The 22561-nt window shown below is 31.2% G+C and overlaps 2 protein-coding genes across 2 annotated transcripts; both read right to left on the bottom strand.

Annotated features, from left to right (window-relative positions):
* Positions 1-1533: 1533 nt before the first annotated feature.
* LOC107459915 (probable glutathione S-transferase parC) lies at positions 1534-2855 on the bottom strand. The gene is made up of 2 exons (XM_016078223.3): positions 2506-2855; positions 1534-2054 (listed from the first exon to the last, which is right to left on the bottom strand). The coding sequence occupies exons 1-2, from the start codon at positions 2830-2832 to the stop codon at positions 1701-1703; spliced, it is 681 nt and encodes a 226-aa protein (XP_015933709.1). The 5' UTR covers positions 2833-2855; the 3' UTR covers positions 1534-1700.
* Positions 2856-19403: 16548 nt separating this feature from the next.
* On the bottom strand, positions 19404-21284 carry LOC107459586 (probable glutathione S-transferase). Its single transcript, XM_016077818.3, has 2 exons — positions 20885-21284; positions 19404-20047 (listed from the first exon to the last, which is right to left on the bottom strand). The coding sequence occupies exons 1-2, from the start codon at positions 21200-21202 to the stop codon at positions 19700-19702; spliced, it is 666 nt and encodes a 221-aa protein (XP_015933304.1). The 5' UTR covers positions 21203-21284; the 3' UTR covers positions 19404-19699.
* Positions 21285-22561: the final 1277 nt, after the last annotated feature.

Below are 22561 nucleotides of genomic sequence, written 5' to 3' on the forward strand. Positions count from 1 at the left end.
CTTTGACCTTGATGCATGTTCCTCTAATAGCTTCCATTCCTTTCAACAAAATTAGAACCAAACTCATAGCGACAGTGGTGAGAATTCATAGTAGCTAATAAAAATTAAAAACAAAAAATAAAAACAAAAACAAATAAACAAGCAAAGGAAAAATATTTACAATAACCAATAATAAGGCACACGTTTGTAATTCCCCGACAACGGCGCCATTTTGATGAACGGACTTTCTATCGGAAAAGAATTCACAAATAAATAATCGCGTTGTAAGTATAGTTTCTAAACCAACAAAAATCCTTTCGTACAAAAGTTTTGGTTGTCACAAGTAACAAAACCCAATAAAATTTATAACCGAAGTATTTAAACCTCGGGTCGTCTCTCAAGGAATTGCAGGGAGGTATGATTTGTTATTGGTTAAAGAAAACAATATAATTTTGGGTTTTTAAAGTAAGGAACAAGTTATTTAAATGGCAAGGAAAATAAATTAATAATTATAAAATCTCTTGGCAAGGTATAAGAAATTGAAGTCCTATCCTAGTTATCCTTATCAGGTGTGATGAGAATTGGATTCTGCTCCCACTTTGGTTAACCCTTACTAAATAAAGGAAAGTCAAGCGGACTAATTAATTTGATCCTCAAGTCCTAGTCAACTGCTATGGAAAGACTAGAGTTATTGGAGTACAAATTAATCAGCAAAGAATTTCAATTTCAATCAACAGCTGAGTTTGATAACTCAAGTGTTACTAATTACCCAACCAAGGCCAAAAGGGTGTAAAAAGCTAAATTAAAGTCATAAATATGAATTACCTCAAATTACATAAATAAGAGAAATCAAGTCTGACATAAGGGTTCATAAATTAAAGTAATAGAATAAGTAAAAGTAGAAAATAAATTAAAGGAACATTGAACCTGGAAATTGAGAAGTAGAAATTCTAATCCTAAAAGAAATCCTAAATCCTAAAACCTAAGAGAGAGGAGAGAGCCTCTCTCTCTCTCTAAAAACTACATCTAATCCTAAAATTGTGAATTATGAATTGTTAAGTATATGTTGAGTCCCTACATGTTCCCTGGCTTTATTCTGTGTTTCTGGGCAAAAAACTGAGTCAAAACGCGATTCGAAATCGCCCCCAGCGTTTTCTGAATTTTCTGCAGATCGCGCATGTCACGCGTACGCGTCGTTTGACGATTTTCCTCTCCACGCGTGCGCGTCAGACACGCGCTCGCGTCGTTGCGCGAACTCCAATCCATCCGTACGCGTCACTGTGATTTTCTCTATTTCGCGACAGTAAAGAAGGAGGAAGGTGAGACTGATGGTTGGTGGTAGCAGTGGTGGTGATGTTAGTGATAGAAGTGATAAAATCCATGAAAAGAGTAAAAGGATGGTTGAGATTTAGAAGAAGGATGTTGTGATTAGAGTTAGGAAAAGGATAATTTGAAAATTTTAGGTGATTTTTTCTGGATAATTTTATCATATGAAACCCATCTTTCATGGATACAACTGTAATTTATCTTTGTTCGTGAATAGATTTGTCAGCCTTTAAAATTTTCGTGGGTAAAAATGATAGTTTATTCTTGTTTCAAACACAAACTAACTAAAAGGCCACAAATAAGCAGCAAACAAATAGCATAGCACACCAAAGTGTCATATATGCCATTATTCAAAAAAAAAAACACACAACAAAGAAGCATGGCATACATGAATTTCACTGATCAGAATTCAAGAGATTCCTCTGCTGAAAATGCTCAAAGACCTTTTGTTCCTTAGGAATACACTTGGACACACTGTCTCTCTCAGTGCACTTCTTGGCCCAAGCAAAGAGGTTAGGGAAGCTTTCTTGGCTCACAAAATTCAAGTTGTTAGTGAATTTGTAGACGTAGAACCAACTGAACAATGGGACAAGTATCACATCCACAAATCCAATGTTGTCTCCACCAAAATATGTCCTGTCTCCTCCAACTTGTTCTTCCATTACTTTCAGACCCTCGATCAACCCTTTCTTTCCATCTTCTTTCTCTTCTCCTTCTGTTTTGAAAAACTTCATAGCATTGTCGTATATCTGCTTCATCATACTAAGGGTTATTCGATAAGGAAAAAAGTTTTTAAAGTGACAAAAGTTATAAAATGACAAAATAAATGGTTTATCACTATTAAATTTGCAGAATCAAATTCTTCTAAAGTAAAAACAGTTAGAAAGTGAATGTGTAGAATCTAACCACCTTTATATCAGGATATGATTAGTTGACTGCATATATAATGTTAAGCTTATATAAGGAAAAAGTTACAAAAATATTTCCTAAACACAAAAATTAATTATTAAATTAATTATTATACTTTACATATTTGTCGAATAAAATAATCCGACTACCAGAACGTTAGAAAAACATAATCAAATTTTTTTTTTCATGAACCCCAAATACGTATTCCTTGCTTATGTAGTGGTTAATTAATGAATATTTTTGTTGTACATATAACATAATTGAAAAAAATAAAAATAAAAAAAGAGGTACCTTCTTGTCGACATAATCAGCCCAGAATCTAGCTTGAGCTCTGTGATAAGGATCAGAAGGAAGCAACGAAGGAGACTTATGATTCCAAACCTCATCAATGTACTCAAGAACAACAAGTGACTCACAAATGGGTTTTCCATTGTGAATAAGAACTGGAACTTTCTTATAAACAGGATTCAATTGCAGGAGTAAGGTGCTCTTATTATTAGGCAAGTCCTCTTCTTTGATCTCATACTTGATGCCCTTTTCCTCTAGTGCTATTTGGACCCTCCTCGCATATGGGCTTAGCCAGAAATCCAGCATTATTACTTCATCATTTTCTGCCATTGTTGTTCAATGATGATGATGAATTTTGATGGGATACTCAATTTATAGACAACTGGATATAGTGTAATTTTTTATGAAATTAATGTAAAGTCTATTTTACATAAAGAAAAAGTCTAGGGGCAGCAACTTTGTTAAATTCTAACCAGCATGTAACCAGCAAAAAAAAGTGAGTCATTGGATGAAATCTCACACCAATCTCACACCATTAAAACTATCATTGATGGCTATTTGATAGCTACAAATCACAAAAGTTGCTGTCCCTAGCATTCCTCTTTGATAAATTACTTTTACTTTGTATTAATTTAAAATTATTTTTATTAAAAGTTAAAACTAATTGATATATTAATTGTGTTAGTAGTTTAATGTTTTAAAAATTTCTAACTAATTATGAAATCCAAAAATTAAAGAATATACTAATTTTTGCATTAAGCAATTCAAACTTTGAAAAATCTAATGACTTTCTTTACGCAAAAGTATGTATGCAATAAAAATGATCCCATGTAAAAAAGAATTCACATTTTGTAAGCTACAAGTTTGAATATTTGTGTAGCAGACTAACAGATAATATACACATTTCTAAAGACTTTACATACATTTATGTTCTCTTAGGATAAATTTGAAATTCTAAGTTGTAAAGTAATTCCATGCGTTTTTATATAACTTCTTGATTTTTTTTCTGGAATAAAAGAATTATTGTAATTTTTATCAATAAATAAAATTATATACTCACTTGCCACTAAAAATTTTTCAATTTCCTCTTATATTTCAACTCACAGAATAAAAAGAAACTATTTCAATTATGTGTGTGCAATTACTTTAATTTTGATCAGAAATATCATATACTCATATGGTATTAGATAACATATAACAATGACCTCGATCTCTTAATCAAGATGATAATTACCCTTGTAACAATCATCATTTTAATTAGATTTATGTGTTGTTAACTTTAATTTATAAAATAAATTGAGTAAATAGTTAAATTAGTCTCCAAAAAGTTATTTATATTCTCCAAATTAGTTTTCGAAAGATTTTTATAATCAAACTCGTCTTTTAAAGAATTTAAATTAGTTATTTTAGTCTTTCCGTCACTTCCGTTGCTAACGGCGTCAAAATTTGTTGATGTGACATATTAAGTAATATCACAACATACACCTAGCTAGTAGTTTTACTTGGCAAATTAACATGATAAGTTTATGAAATTAGATTAAATAAACCCAAAAATAAGAAATTTTAATACTTCAAGTTTTCCTCTAAATTAAGTTTTGATTTGATCTAATTTTATAAATTTATCATGCTAATAGTCAATTAAAACTCCTATGTATATATTATAGTATCACTTAACGTGACACATTAACAAATTTTGAAACTGTCAACAAAAAAAATGACAGAAAAATTAACACAATTAATTTTAAATATTTAAAAGACGAATTTAATTAAAAAAAATTTAGAGAATGATTAAAAAACGGATATTTTTTTAGGAACGAATTCAATTATTTATCCAAAATAAATTGGTTATAACATAAAAATTAATGTTTATCATTAATGTGCTTTTTATTGTCAAGTTCTATTGAATTATATATATCTTTCATAGGAGTGAATAAGAAATTATTAATCTTGCTGTTAGGATGACCTGGCAATAGTATGAAATACTATATGCCAAAATCTTAATATAATACAATATTATTTTAATTTTATATAATATAAATAAAATAAATTGATTTTGGAGCTTATTATAGAAATAAACTATTCCAAATTTAATAAGCATTTCAAAAAATAGCATTGTGTCCTTGGTGACGACGATGATGTTTTCTATGCATTTTTTTTTTCATTTGACATAATCTACTTTGTGTCTTTTCTTACTGCCACATGATTCAAAACGGCCAAAAATCGTTTTGGTTTTACTTCTTTTTCTAAGAGATTTATTGTATTAGGACAAAGTATTTTTATACTATGAATTATTGAATAAATTTTTATATATCAAGAAATTAGGGTACGGTAGTGAACTTTTTTAATTCTTTTGTTTAAATCACTTAGTTAAAAGTATTAAAGAAAAATGAAGCAACAAATTAAAATTAAGACAAACAAAAGCAGATGACAGAAATACAAAGAATAACAACAAACAAAAGAGTAGGTGAAAAATAAAATTGTAGTGTAGGAATGGTCCAAGCTTGAGGGTTTTGCCTGCAAGTATATACCAACCCTACTTTGTTGGATTCTTGCTATGCTCATGTTTGTGAGTTAGTACGTAATCCCATGCGTCAGCAAGTAAGTTGAATTTCCATGGATATTATAACCGAACCTGTAATTGAGATGATCATGCTAAATTCACGAGTAACTGGAGTATGGGGTAAATGGAGGAGTTCTGATCGATTGAGAGAGATTCTAATCAATTTCAATTTTTTTTAAGAATAATTTGATATTTTTAGAATTGAAAAAGGATTTCTTTGACTCTTTAAGAATTATATCTTGTACGAGAGAAAATAGGTTGAATCGGATAAACAGGACCAGAAAAAGTATTACTTGTTTTTCAATCTGGATCCAATTCTGGGATTTGTCTGAGCAATTCAAAATTATTCAGGTTGAAAAAAGATTTGGGGAGAAAATTAGAAAGGTAATAGATATTGATTTTTTCTCTGTTCGTGGAAGAGAATCTCGAATTCTCAAAACCAAAGTCTGACTGGATGGTAATAAATGGGTGAAAGACAACATTCGTATGGCTGAATTGAATGGTAAGGTGTTGAAAATTGGATTGCGATATGAGAGGATTGAAATTTTCTGTACCTAATATGCTCATTTAGGACATGATTCCAAACACTATTTTAAATTCATGGAGGATTCATTAGCGGGCGCTATTAAACATGATCGTATTGGCAAGTGGGTTAAAGCAGATCAAGTGGGCAAGAGAATCGAATGTGGAGGAACTGGTGATAACTCCAGCTTCAATAACTCAAACTCAAGCACTCTCCAACCGAGAAAAAAGCTAACTCCAAACTGGTTGATAGATAATTTTTTCAACTTGAGTGTTAAAGGGACAAAAAATAACTCTATGGAGACATTTGGAGGTAATAAAGAGGATGATAATTTTTCGGAAGTGGTTTGACAGTCAATTGAGAAGACTAGTGAGGCATTAGTCATGCAAGATATTACTAGTACTAAGAACACTGATGGATCTGCCCTACAGAACTTACGTAATGAAGGAATGACCAGCAGGGGTTCTAAAGGAAAATAACTTGTTAGATAAGGGACTGATTCAAGTAAGCTGTTCAGATGAATAAAAAGAAGAAATCAAGGGAAGAAAAATGAAAATGAGGCTAAGAAGATCTATATGGTTGATGATATGATTGCTAAAACGAGGGTGGAGGGTGCCAACCGTTCAATGGCACCCGAAGAGATATGAAGCTCATTACATGGAATTGTCAGGGTTTGTAGAGACTCTTGACAATTCACAATCTCAAAGGGATGTCACAATCCCACTCCCCCGAGATTATTTTTCTATATGAAACTAAAAACCAATCTCGACAAGTGGAAACTAATCTCGACAAGTGAAAATGAAGTTAAGGTCATGTGGTTTTACAAATTGAAAGATTATTGATCCGATGGGTAGCGCCGGAGGCTTAGCACTAGCTTGGAGGAACAATGTGGTAGTGCAAATAATTGATAGTTCAAATTTTTTCATCGTGGCTTTAGTGAGAGACACATCCATTAATGTGGAATGAAATCTTGTTAGTGTTCCTTTTAGCAGCCATGAATAGATCTGTTCAAGACAATTTCAAGAGGTGTCAACAATCTTACAACAGCAACAAGATAACTCATGTATACTTTAATACTATTGTTGATCAAAGTGAAAAAAGTAGAAGTAGTCTTAAATCACAGTCTTCTATAGTAGATTTTAATTATTTTATTGGTGATAATGCTTTACTTGACTTGGGAATGATTGGTAGACCTTTCACTTGGAGTAATAGGCGGAGAGCAGGAGAATTGATTCAAGAACGATTGGAGAGAATCTTAGTGGGAGAAACATGGCTGTAACTGTTCCTTAATCCAGCAGTTCTTAGATTGTCCGAGACGGGTTCAGACCATGCCTCTGTCCTTTTTGACACTAATCCACCAACTGAACGTTCAAAAAAAAAAAGATTTCAATTCCAGACCCGATGGTTTGAGGAGGATTCAGTCCAAATTTTGATTAGTGAGGTTTGGAACACAGAAATTGAAGTCTCCCCCATGTTTCGACTAGCTTAAAAGCTTAAACTCATTCGACCATCGACTGGTCATGGCAAAGGAGTAGTCTTTCAAACTCTAAAAAATAGATTAATGAAATTACAGGGTAGCTAGAAGAAATGAGGGCATCAGATTTAATGGGAGGTCCTGAAATCATGGAACTTGAGCAAAAATTAGAGAGGACCTACTTGAATGAAGGACTCTATTGGAAGGATAAATCTAGAATTAAATGGCTAAAAGAAGAAGACAAAAATACTAGCTTCTTCCATCGAAAATGTAAGGCTAGATCTAGGAGGAATAAGATTTAGAGACTCAAGGCTGAGAATAGAGAGTGGGATACTTCTAATGCAGCCATCGCAGGGGTGACAGAGGAGTATTTCAAGGGCATCTTTACTTTCACCAATCAGGCAGATCCTAGGACTTTTTTCTTAGAATTTGAGCTAAGGTTACAGCTAGCATGAACTGTAGGTTACAACATCTGGTCTCTTTTGAGGAAGTAAAGAAAGCTACCTTAAATGTACAAGCGCAGAGTGCTCCAGAGAAAGATGCGATAACAGCTAAATTCTTCTAATCTTACTGGGATACTGTGGGCAAGGATGTATTCAAGGCAGTTAGAAGTTTCTTTCGAGGAAGGCGCATTTTAAGGAGTTTCAACCACTCTAATGTAACACCCCACCATACAGAGTCTTATGCTTAAGTCATAATTCAGAGATGGCAAGGTATTACGACCTCTAAAATAAAAATTTAGTACGTATAGTAGTATAAATGATTGATTATAACTAGGAGCCTTTATAGAAAAAGGGATAAACAAAAAAATCGCAACTCAAAAGCGCAACACTCCGATCGATAACGTAACGAACAAGGATAAACCAACGCGAGATTATATATATACAAAAGAGTGTCAAAAACAGGAATATCAAGACTCAAACTCCGGCTGCGAAGATAATCGGTCCGAGCATAGCAATATATACATATGATAAAATAAGGAAAACCCCAAAGGAAACCCAAAAGGACACAAATACAGAAACCTATTCTCCAAAATCTCCCATAAGAGGAGTCATCACAGTTTGTATTATTTAATGGAGATAAAAGTATCTAAGCAAAACATATAAACTAAAACAGAGTCCCCAAGAACAAATGAGCTTCGCTAATCCAGAAGTCTCCAGCAGGCCTCAGCGAGAAACCTCACGTCCTGCATCTGAAAACCACAAAATCCGCATGGGTGAGAACCAGAGGTCCCCAGCATGGTAACAGCTTCCACATATATAATACATAATAATAGAGGAAAGCCAAAGGCAATCCTAGAACTTCCTCCAGATAATATCAAAGCTTATAAACAAGATAAACCATATGTGGCGACTGACTAAAGGTTCTTCATTCTAACTAATACTTCCCCTTCCAATTCCTTCAGACCTCCCATCCACCAGCAGGAGTATATTATAGCAAACACAGTTATATCAAACAAGAAATATACAAATAGGAACGATTAAGGCATTTAGACAATTAGCAAGTAATATGCAGTCAAATAGGCAATCTCAAACAATTCATATAGTATGCATATGATGAATGCCTATCCCTAGTGGCTGATGATATCATCTGTTGGTTATAGAGCCAACCCGAGAAGTCCTGGTAGCTAACCATTGGACTGTCCCTCTGTCGTGTCTCCCCAACTCGAGTTATACTCAATATAAACTTGATCATAATCATGATCCATATCCATCACCCTCACTGGTGAATATTTATGGGGGTGAGCTCATCCGGGGCTTTCACAGTGCCTGGCCACCCTGACGACATAGGGTCAAAAGAGCTTCAAGTCTCAACCTGGAGCACGTGGTGACTAGCCACTGCTTTCTCCCAGGAAAACTCTCATCTCCGATAATGGAAGTGCAACATTCACAATTCATTCAACAGCATATATATGCATTATACTTGGCCATAATCATGGCTCCGCCGTAACACGGCAATAATCTAGCCATCCGGCTCACGGTTAAATCCATAACCAGCCACCCGGCTCACAGTTAAATCCATAACCAGCCGTTTCATTAACAATTACGGCCTTTCAGCCCATGGCATAACAAGCACTTCCACCACCATCCTCTGCCTCTCACATAATCATGCTTGATCCTCATTGATCATTCATTTTTCCCTTACTTCACTCGCAAGTTACCACATTCACTAGCCCTTCTTCTCATAGCTAGACATATCATAATGATTTAAGACATAAGTGGTGAGATCGGAGGCTTAGAAGTATGAGATTTGGCTTTTAAAACTCAAAAATCAACTTTGGGATGAAAACAGGGCCACGCGTACGCGCACTCCACGCGCACACGTGGATGGCCACAAAACTTATCGACGCGTATGCGTCATGCACGCTAACGCGTGGATTGAAAATTAGCCAATCGACGCGTACGCGTGGGTACTCTCGTGCCCCAGGCACAGAACTGGCACAGTTCAGGCACAACCCTCTGAAAAATGGCTGGGCATTGGGTGCAGCTCATCGGCGCTCCCGCGCACATCATGCGCACGGTGGATGGCGCTTTCTGGAAGAACGGCGCGTACGCGCCAAGTGCGCCTACGCGCGAGGGTCATTCTGCTAAAAATTTTCTAAGTTAAAAGCTGCAGAATTCACAGATTCAACCCCCAATCTTCCAACGGACATAACTTCCTCATTTTAAATCGTTTTTCACCCGTTCTTCGAACGACATGGACATCCCGAATCCAATTTCATTTCTAAACAAATTTGGCACAAAACAAAGATCCGTAGTCCAAGTTTTGTCCCGTCAAAGTATGCCCAAAAACCATATTTTCATACAAGACCACAAACTGCTATTTTCAAAACAAGTAATTTTCAACTCTTTTCAAAATCAATCAAAACATGCTAATTTCATCCCTTTTCTTTGAAATCAATCAAAATATATCAAATTCAACATCAAGCCTCCTCAACTCACACATTGACACTTTACCACAATTTACAAAATCACTAATCCCATCATTTTAACCCACTTCACCCAAGTGGCTCAAACTCAAACACATTGACATATCATATACTCTTCCTCATGCCAATTTTCAACAACACCAATTCCAATAAATCATCATTGTACACAATCAATATCATGCTCACCATCAACATGGTTCAATCCACAATTCAACCATAACCAATCATCAAGCATATATCACAACATGCATATTTCTCGTACATCATACCATCAAGGCATCAATAATCATCATCACATATATGAACACATCATATATTTCAACCATTCAACAACATCAACAATTCAATGCCTATCTTAGGGCCTCTAGCCTAAGTATTTCCTACCACATTACATATTAGATACGGGAAACCGAGACCATACCTTAGCTGATTTTCTAAGCTCAACCGGAGCACTTCCAAACCACTTTTCCTCAAGCTCTCAAGACCTCAACACCTCCAAGAACAGATTTTTCACCACCAAACCCTTTCATAGTAATAGAGTTTTCTTTGACCTGTGACTATCATAATAATTAACAATGTATTTATTATACTTTGATTCCGGACACCTAATACCCTAGGGTGCTAGTTGAATGGATATTGGGTATAATTTAAATACTTGTAGAATTAATGATTAGTCAATAAGAAATCCGTCAACTCTCCGTAAAGAGTTTGAGCTCTATGATTATAATGACTGAGATGAATAAAACCTTGGTCAAGGAGATTGAACGAATGAAGAAATAGTTTCTTAAGTCATTCAGTTCATTATAATAATGGTAACAAATTAGAGTTTGACAATTAAACCATACTCTAAGGGTTAACTAAGAGCTAGAAAGATGGAAGGAATTATACTTTATTCTTCTAAGGTTCTTAATAAAAATATGTTACTTCATACTATCGGATCGTTGAGGAGTGTTACTAGACGCCAACCTTGATTAATAAATTTAGTACGACTAATTTACTACCCGCTTAGTATTGAACCTATGGGGTCACACACTAACGAGTGTTCTAATCTTTGCTATAGAATTATTTAATTATTATTTTGATTTGATCAAATACATAATTATATTAATTCAAATGAAATATTATTATATTTTTTACTAGCACCAAGAATATAATAATAGTATGATAATTGAAAATATTAAATGAGATTTGAGAATAATTAGTTATTCTATTTCTAAATTTGGATGAGATCCTAACTGATTTTGTTTCAAATTAAGTTATGATATGATTCATAAATTTGAAGGATTCAGATTTAGAATTTCAAGATATGATTTAAATTTAAATTGAGAATCAAATTTAAAATTAGTAACAAATCTCATACTATATATATGTGTATCAAGAGTAGAGAAAATGTGTGAGAGTAAAACACAAGGGTTTTATTCCTTTACCTCTACACACATAAATGTATGTGAGCCTGATTCTTGGAGAAGAATTTTATGGCGTGCAAAGAGTTGCAAGAGGTTTCTCAATTTAGATCAGATGTCCATTGGTCAAGGAGTTGACAGCAAAGGTTGGTCTCGGTGTGGATACGCATAGCGCCTTCGTACCATCGAAGGAGAATAAAGTTTTTTATTAAAGCGTCTAAAGGTATTTAGATGTGATCTATATTATATATTGTTTATTGGAATAAAGTTTAAGCACAAAATAGATCTTTAGGATTACATTATTTTTCTTCCGCTGCGTGTTATGAACACATGGTAATTCTTCAGTGGTAGTAGAGCTTTGGTCTTTTTTGTGTTTAAATTTTTATTCCTATTTTCTTAAAGTTTGTGAATTAATAGGATTAATTCAAATTGTTTTTAAGCATATGATGTATTTATTTTTATTGAGATGGTTTTTTTTAATAAATTAATAGTTAATTTATTTTAATTATTTAATTATGATTAAATTATCTTTTTTAATATAAAAGTTATATTTATAATCAAATATTTTGTTTGATTTTATTTGTTTATTAAATTTTATTGTGATTTTGATCACAATAAAAGGAATAAGATGTAAAGTATCTCTTGTTTGTTTTTATATATATAAGTGTATATATAAAGGTCAAATTTGATTTGATAATTTTTTATGGCTAAATGTTAGTACATGAAAAATCAAACTTTAGTTTGATTGATGTGTTTTGAACACTATAATTTTAGAAATTAGTTTTTCTAATGTTCTTGCTTATAAAGAGTGGCCTGACAACCAGGAGTTTTATTTTCAAGATAATAATCAGTACATACATTTGATGTATTAGGGATTTAATTTTATATTTACCTAGACAACCTGGGAGTATAAAATTTTATCTATGAGTACTGATAAAAAAAATTCTCTAACAATGGAGATGAATCCTAAAAGTTAGGAGTTTACCAAAAATAAATTTATCTCTTGTTTACAAGGAGCAACCTGACAATCAGGAGACTTGTACTCAAAGATAGAATTTATTTATGCATATGATGATATATAAGGAAAATTAATTTTATACTTGAACCTAGACAACCTAGGGGTATAAAATATAATTCAGTTAAATAATTGTCTGACAACTAGATAATTATTTGGGATTATAATTGTATGTGATACAATTTAATCATGTTTATTTGGAATACTTGACAACCAAGGTACTCATTCACGATTCTAAATAATTTTGCTAGAAATATAGATTTCTTGATTTATTTTCATATTTTAAATTTTTAAATATGTCCATCTTTCGTATGGCATACTTAAAAGTAATAAAGTGGCTATACATTGAGAATTATTCTTATGTATAAAAGGGTTTCATGGACATGATAATCCTATTGAAAAAATATTGTCCAATAAAATTGGTGATAGAATAGTCAACACTTGTGAAGTATCTAAAATATTATTTTACTATAATATAGGTTGTTTTAACAACCATGAGTTCTAATTTTAAAAGCATATACCTATTATTTATTATTGAACATCTTGAGAAAATGTATGGTGCCCAAAGTAAGATAGTATGACTATCAAAGATTTTATTTAAACTAGTGGGAGTATTGGGCAATATATTTTGAATTAAACAACTTTAGAAGTTGGAATGCCATTAGCCAAATGGCTTTAGCGAGAATTGTTCTTACAAGCAATTTTAGAGATTTATTTTGTTACAAACAATTTATAATTGGCCCTAATATGAGTAAAGTTTGTGGTTTTCTTGGAAAAGCTCAATATGAGTATTGAGAATGCGTATCAAAATTGCTCTTTAAGGATTGGTTTGACCAATAATAAAGATATTGAGTATTTTTATTATAAAAGTTTAAAGTAAAATCTCTAATTATCTAATTGATATTCTATTGAATAGAGAATAAGATTCTCTTAATGCACAAATATTAGTACTCTATGTACCTTATAATGTTTAAAAAATATAAAATTTGATTTAGTTGAGTATCATTGTTTGTTAAATATTTGGACTATATTTTAGAAATGTTGCTAAATTAACAAATTTTTCACTAAATCAATATTTTTACTTATATGAGATATGGAAATGGCATAAGCCTAAACTCAAGAACATTAAAATTTGGAGATGTCTTATATGTGTTAAGAGATTGCACAACAATAGAATGAAAATTAGGTCTGATAAATGAGATTTATTGGTTATCCTAAAGAAATAATGAGTATTATTTCTATCACCCTTCTTAAGATAAAGTATTTGTGATAAGCGGTTAAACTTTTTTAAAAAAGGAATTACATCTTAAAGAAAGAGTGAGAGTGCAATTACTTTTATTAGAATTGTATACCACTCAATAGAGGATATACTTTCTCCTGAAAGTATAAAAAGTTTGATTGTCAAACTAACTTTTTGAAAAAGTAACCTGTTTGTATCATGATACAATTCTATAAAGATAGATCTAATGGTTACTTAAATTTTTTATAATCAAGTTTAATAAGGATTGTCCTTAAAATAAAATTATGCACTATTATAGTGAGAGATTTCATGTTTTGAGAAAACGTGATATTTATTATACATTAAGTGTATTTTACAAAAGGTCAAACAAGCATGCTCAAGAGCAAAGGTGTTTTGACAAACACAAATGTGCATTGAAAAATTATATAGATGATTGATTGGCTCTAGTGCAAGTGGGAGATTATTGAGATAATAATATGCCCAAGATCCAATCTATCATGATTGGCTCTCGTGCAAGTGGGAGATTGTTGGGAATAAGGAGTATGACCACAATCCAATCAATCATGTGTCAAATAATTTGTTATTGTTATTATATTAAAATGTTAATATAATAAGGTTCTTGATTAAATTTAGAGATTTATCATTGTGATAATGATCATAATATTGAGAGATAAATCTTTTATAATTTAATCTAAATTGTTCTTGGTCATAGGATTATTAAAAAGGACATTAATAATCCGGAAAGACCAATATATATATAATGGTCTTCATTGGATGAAAAGTAATAGATCTCATTTATTAAATTATATATATATATAGTGCATATAGATATATGACCATTGAACTGACTCACTTTGAGAATTCTTAATGGTTATAATTACCGCATATTTGTCAATAGGATATTCTCAAGATGAACATAGTAATAGAGTTTCCTTTGACCTGCGACTGTCATAGTAATTAACAATGTATTTATTATACTTTGATTCCGGACACCTAATACCCTAGGGTGCTAGTTGAATGGATATTGGGTATAATTTAAATACTTGTAGAATTAATGATTAGTCAATAAGAAATCCGTCAACTCTCGGTAAAGAGTTTGAGCTCTATGATTATAATGATGATAATTGAGAATATTAAATGAGATTTGAGAATAATTAGTTATTCTATTTCTAAATTTGGATGAGATCCTAACTGATTTTGTTTCAAATTAAGTTATGATATGATTCATAAATTTGAAGGATTCAGATTTAGAATTTCAAGATATGATTTAAATTTAAATTGAGAATCAAATTTAAAATTAGTAACAAATCTCATACTATATATATGTGTATCAAGAGTAGAGAAAATGTGTGAGAGTAAAACACAAGGGTTTTATTCCTTTACCTCTACACACATAAATGTATGTGAGCCTGATTCTTGGAGAAGAATTTTATGGCGTGCAAAGAGTTGCAAGAGGTTTCTCAATTTAGATCAGATGTCCATTGGTCAAGGAGTTGACAGCAAAGGTTGGTCTCGGTGTGGATACGCATAGCGCCTTCGTACCATCGAAGGAGAATAAAGTTTTTTATTAAAGCGTCTAAAGGTATTTAGATGTGATCTATATTATATATTGTTTATTGGAATAAAGTTTAAGCACAAAATAGATCTTTAGGATTACATTATTTTTCTTCCGCTGCGTGTTATGAACACATGGTAATTCTTCAGTGGTAGTAGAGCTTTGGTCTTTTTTGTGTTTAAATTTTTATTCCTATTTTCTTAAAGTTTGTGAATTAATAGGATTAATTCAAATTGTTTTTAAGCATATGATGTATTTATTTTTATTGAGATGGTTTTTTTTAATAAATTAATAGTTAATTTATTTTAATTATTTAATTATGATTAAATTATCTTTTTTAATATAAAAGTTATATTTATAATCAAATATTTTGTTTGATTTTATTTGTTTATTAAATTTTATTGTGATTTTGATCACAATAAAAGGAATAAGATGTAAAGTATCTCTTGTTTGTTTTTATATATATAAGTGTATATATAAAGGTCAAATTTGATTTGATAATTTTTTATGGCTAAATGTTAGTACATGAAAAATCAAACTTTAGTTTGATTGATGTGTTTTGAACACTATAATTTTAGAAATTAGTTCTTCTAATGTTCTTGCTTATAAAGAGTGGCCTGACAACCAGGAGTTTTATTTTCAAGATAATAATCAGTACATACATTTGATGTATTAGGGATTTAATTTTATATTTGCCTAGACAACCTGGGAGTATAAAATTTTATCTATGAGTACTGATAAAAAAAATTCTCTAACAATGGAGATGAATCCTAAAAGTTAGGAGTTTACCAAAAATAAATTTATCTCTTGTTTACAAGGAGCAACCTGACAATCAGGAGACTTGTACTCAAAGATAGAATTTATTTATGCATATGATGATATATAAGGAAAATTAATTTTATACTTGAACCTAGACAACCTAGGGGTATAAAATATAATTCAGTTAAATAATTGTCTGACAACCAGATAATTATTTGGGATTATAATTGTATGAGATACAATTTAATCATGTTTATTTGGAATAGTGATGAGTAATAACTTGAAAACCAAGATACTCATTCGTGATTCTACATAATTTTGTCAGAAATATAGATTTCTTGATTTATTTTCATATTTTAAATTTTTAAATATGTCCATCTTTCGTATGGCATACTTAAAAGTAATAAAGTGGCTATACATTGAGAATTATTCTTATGTATAAAAGGGTTTCATGGACATGATAATCCTATTGAAAAAATATTGTCCAATAAAATTGGTGATAGAATAGTCAACACTTGTGAAGTATCTAAAATATTATTTTACTATAATATAGGTTGTTTTAACAACCATGAGTTCTAATTTTAAAAGCATATACCTATTATTTATTATTGAACATCTTGAGAAGATGTCTAGTGACCCAAGTAAGATAGTATGACTATCAAAGATTTTATTTAAACTAGTGGGAGTATTGGGCAATATATTTTGAATTAAACAACTTTAGAAGTTAGAATGCTATTAGCCAAATGGCTTTAGCGAGAATTGTTCTTACAAGCAATTTTAGAGATTTATTTTGTTACAAACAATTTATAATTGGCCCTAATATGAGTAAAGTTTGTGGTTTTCTTGGAAAAGCTCAATATGAGTATTGAGAATGCGTATCAAAATTGCTCTTTAAGGATTGGTTTGACCAATAATAAAGATATTGAGTATTTTTATTATAAAAGTTTAAAGTAAAATCTCTAATTATCTAATTGATATTCTATTGAATAGAGAATAAGATTCTCTTAATGCACAAATATTAGTACTCTATGTACCTTATAATGTTTAAAAAATATAAAATTTGATTTAGTTGAGTATCATTGTTTGTTAAATATTTGGACTATATTTTAGAAATGTTGCTAAATTAACAAATTTTTCACTAAATCAATATTTTTACTTATATGAGATATGGAAATGGCATAAGCCTAAACTCAAGAACATTAAAATTTGGAGATGTCTTATATGTGTTAAGAGATTGCACAACAATAGAATGAAAATTAGGTCTGATAAATGAGATTTATTGGTTATCCTAAAGAAATAATGAGTATTATTTCTATCACCCTTCTTAAGATAAAGTATTTGTGATAAGCGGTTAAACTTTTTTAAAAAAGGAATTACATCTTAAAGAAAGAGTGAGAGTGCAATTACTTTTATTAGAATTGTATACCACTCAATAGAGGATATACTTTCTCCTGAAAGTATAAAAAGTTTGATTGTCAAACTAACTTTTTGAAAAAGTAACCTGTTTGTATCATGATACAATTCTATAAAGATAGATCTAATGGTTACTTAAATTTTTTATAATCAAGTTTAATAAGGATTGTCCTTAAAATAAAATTATGCACTATTATAGTGAGAGATTTCATGTTTTGAGAAAACGTGATATTTATTATACATTAAGTGTATTTTACAAAAGGTCAAACAAGCATGCTCAAGAGCAAAGGTGTTTTGACAAACACAAATGTGCATTGAAAAATTATATAGATGATTGATTGGCTCTAGTGCAAGTGGGAGATTATTGAGATAATAATATGCCCAAGATCCAATCTATCATGATTGGCTCTCGTGCAAGTGGGAGATTGTTGGGAATAAGGAGTATGACCACAATCCAATCAATCATGTGTCAAATAATTTGTTATTGTTATTATATTAAAATGTTAATATAATAAGGTTCTTGATTAAATTTAGAGATTTATCATTGTGATAATGATCATAATATTGAGAGATAAATCTTTTATAATTTAATCTAAATTGTTCTTGGTCATAGGATTATTAAAAAGGACATTAATAATCCGGAAAGACCAATATATATATAATGGTCTTCATTGGATGAAAAGTAATAGATCTCATTTATTAAATTATATATATATATAGTGCATATAGATATATGACCATTGAACTGACTCACTTTGAGAATTCTTAATGGTTATAATTACCGCATATTTGTCAATAGGATATTCTCAAGATGAACATAGTAATAGAGTTTTCTTTGACCTGTGACTATCATAATAATTAACAATGTATTTATTATACTTTGATTCCGGACACCTAATACCCTAGGGTGCTAGTTGAATGGATATTGGGTATAATTTAAATACTTGTAGAATTAATGATTAGTCAATAAGAAATCCGTCAACTCTCCGTAAAGAGTTTGAGCTCTATGATTATAATGACTGAGATGAATAAAACCTTGGTCAAGGAGATTGAACGAATGAAGAAATAGTTTCTTAAGTCATTCAGTTCATTATAATAATGGTAACAAATTAGAGTTTGACAATTAAACCATACTCTAAGGGTTAACTAAGAGCTAGAAAGATGGAAGGAATTATACTTTATTCTTCTAAGGTTCTTAATAAAAATATGTTACTTCATACTATCGGATCGTTGAGGAGTGTTACTAGACGCCAACCTTGATTAATAAATTTAGTACGACTAATTTACTACCCGCTTAGTATTGAACCTATGGGGTCACACACTAACGAGTGTTCTAATCTTTGCTATAGAATTATTTAATTATTATTTTGATTTGATCAAATACATAATTATATTAATTCAAATGAAATATTATTATATTTTTTACTAGCACCAAGAATATAATAATAGTATGATAATTGAAAATATTAAATGAGATTTGAGAATAATTAGTTATTCTATTTCTAAATTTGGATGAGATCCTAACTGATTTTGTTTCAAATTAAGTTATGATATGATTCATAAATTTGAAGGATTCAGATTTAGAATTTCTAACAAATCTCATACTATATATATGTGTATCAAGAGTAGAGAAAATGTGTGAGAGTAAAACACAAGGGTTTTATTCCTTTACCTCTACACACATAAATGTATGTGAGCCTGATTCTTGGAGAAGAATTTTATGGCGTGCAAAGAGTTGCAAGAGGTTTCTCAATTTAGATCAGATGTCCATTGGTCAAGGAGTTGACAACAAAGGTTGGTCTCGGTGTGGATACGCATAGCGCCTTCGTACCATCGAAGGAGAATAAAGTTTTTTATTAAAGCGTCTAAAGGTATTTAGATGTGATCTATATTATATATTGTTTATTGGAATAAAGTTTAAGCACAAAATAGATCTTTAGAATTACCTTATTTTTCTTCTACTGTGTGTTATGAACACATGGTAATCCTTCACATATCTATGTAAAATTATAACAGAAAAAAAAAACATCTATAAAAATAGTATTATTAAAATAGAAGTTACTATGAATTCTTAAATACTACACAACACACTCACATTATACACACACATACTACATGGATTATTTTCCACTTCTGACTTCAGCTAAGTTCAAACTCAAATATAGTTGTTTGGGAAGCACATGATGTGCCACTTAAACCAGGGCTCCAACCATCTAAGTGCCATTTTATTAGATAAACTTTTATTTACCTTTTATGGGTTGTTATTACAGAAACAATTGAAAAGTGAAGCAAGCAAACTTGTTTTATGACCATTAGGTCCTCAAACCTACTCTGTTCCTAAGAAGTTCTTCCTCATCTCCATAAAAAACTCAAGGACCTTTTGCGAGTCAGGGAGAGACATGGAAACACTTTCCTTTTGCATGCACCTCTTCGCCCAAGCACAAATCTTAGGGAACTCTTCTTCCATTTTGAAGTTCCCAACAATCTCGTAAATTTTGAAAAAACTATAGTATGGAGCAAATGCTATGTCCACAAAATCAAACTTGTCTCCTCCAAAATAATCCTTGTCACCCAATTGCTCCTCCAACAATTTAAGGGCATCCAAGAATTCTTTCTCTGCAGATTCTTTTTCTTCTTTTGTCGCAAAAGCTAACTTCTTCTGAGCAGGGAAAACCTATTTGACATTGTGAGGATTAACACACTTGATATATTACATCATATAAATGCGAGAGATCTGTATGACAGAAAAATTGCAAATGATATGTATTAACACACTTTTTGCCTATTTTCACATAGATAGGATATTTCCAAATTACATAGTGATAGATCATGGATCAATCACGCAAGATTAAAATCATTACAAAAATAATTATAAACATACAAATAAAAACAATATATTATTTAATAGATGAACACTCACATGCAGTTGTAATCATGTAAAGTTGAAAGTCGTTAGATGATTTAATAGATTTGACTAAATTATCATCTAACAATTCTCAACTATCAATTTCGCAGGATAATTATATGTAAGTTTCTACCTATTTAATATTATCCAAATTAAATGCAATTTCTACGAAATAAGATTTAATTAGTCATTGCCAGATATTTTAGTTCAGTCAAATTTTTATTTAAATTGAATTAGTCTAGACCAAAAATCAAAATGAATAATGATGATAAATCATCATTATATTATATATATAGTGTAGAATGTTAATGCGTTTAGAAAAAAAAAAAAGGATCGTAGTACTCTTTAAATTCTAAAATTTAAATCTTAAAATTAAAATTTTAAATTTGAAATTTAAATTTAAATCTTAAAGTCAAAATATTAAATCCTAAATGATAAACCTTAAATTTTAAATTCTAAATTTCAAACTCTAAATCCGAACCAATAATAATATAATAAATAAAGAGCTAAAATTTGTTTAATTAACCAAGAATACAATACTTTTTACTTATAAAAGTATTTACGAATTAGCCATAGTGCAACAAATATAATGAAAAAAAAAAGTACCTTCTTGTCAACATAGTCAGCCCAAAATCTAGCCTGAGCTCTTTGATAAGGATCAGAAGGCAACAAAGGAGATCTATCACTCCACACTTCATCAATATATTGAACAATATTAAGAGACTCACAAATAGATTTCCCATTGTGGATGAGAACCGGTATTTTCTTGTGAACCGGGTTCATCTCAAGGAGAAGACTGCTCTTATTCCTCAGGTCTTCTTCTTTGTACTCATACTTAATACCCTTTTCAGCAAGTGTAATCCTTGCCCTCAAACCAAAAGGGCTCGACCAAAAATCAAGCAGAACCACCTCATCAATTGCCATATTGAAGAATATGAACAAATTTTAAGAATTGATCAATGTGAGAATAAGTAGAAGGGTTTTATTTCCACTTGCAAACACTACTAGTCTTAGGATGTTGATTTATAAAGGGAAATACTGAATGTGTGTGAATGCATGGTGTGAACTTTGGAATATGAAATTATATGACTTTTATAAGTCAATGAGTGCTAATAATAACCAATAAGATGATAGCTATGTCGGACTTTGCTAACTGCTTCCACAGCTAAAAATCTTCCGGCTCCTTTTGTACGTTTTGGTGTCCTGTCGTTACAATGCAAGAACCTATGCTATATGTATGATTATGGTAAATTCTATGCTAGGATTCTACAGTCATGGTTGATTTTCCGAAGTTCTATGCTATGCTTTGGTTATTAAAACTTAAGAAATTTTTTTTATAGGAAAGATAGGAGACTCGAACGCACGACTTCTTAGGTGAGTACGAAGAGACTATGTCATTTGAGATATAACTTATTGGCAAATTTAAAAAATTAATTAAAGCTAATTTTTTAGTATAGATTATATAGAGACATTTATCTCTCTCTATATATATGGAAAGCTTTCACATGTACCAGTGTACTGACTAGTACATCTGTATTCAGAAATTATGAAGTATCCAGATATTGATTTAAAAATAAGGAAGGCTCAAATTTAAACCTTAATTTTGACACAATCATGTGAATATGTAGAGCACGATGAGGGGGTGACCAATTAGTCCGTTATCCGAAAAAGGTAACTCCAACGTGTTGCTGCGTGCCTTTGGTGTACGGCCACGAACAAGTTGGCTAAGCAGCTCAATCCCGTGCGGCTTAGCTGTGGGTGGAATTTCGTTACAGTGAATCTTCAATTGCCAGCCACGAACCTAGCCTTCCCTTCCCAGCTTTGCAGCATCAACGTCTACCCTACCGCACATACCACAACCCCGATGCATTGTCTGATGCCTCTTCACATAAACAGAAAAATGCAAGTGTCCAAGGGAAAAAAACAGTAAACAGCGTCCTCTTTAACTATCCTCCTTCACAACGTCGCAAACCGCAGATATCACAAACGTTAAAATTTAATATACATTATTTTTGTTAAAATTTAATATACATTATTTTTATTCTCCACTCCAACAAGCATTCAACCACGTTTTAGTGTCTCGCTAATTTCATTCTTTTTTTTCTATAAAATTATTTTCATTACATCCATACCCAGGAACGGATTCACTCATGTGGGTGTGGGGGCAAGAGTCCCACTACAATTTGAAATTTTATTGAGTAGTATATAATAATAATATTTATTTTCCTCCATTAAATTATTAAATTTGACCTCACAATAAATTTTTATTCAACTTTCGATATT

The sequence above is a fragment of the Arachis duranensis genome, chromosome 7 (assembly GCF_000817695.3).
Source record: "Arachis duranensis cultivar V14167 chromosome 7, aradu.V14167.gnm2.J7QH, whole genome shotgun sequence".
NCBI classification, from domain to species: domain Eukaryota; kingdom Viridiplantae; phylum Streptophyta; class Magnoliopsida; order Fabales; family Fabaceae; genus Arachis; species Arachis duranensis.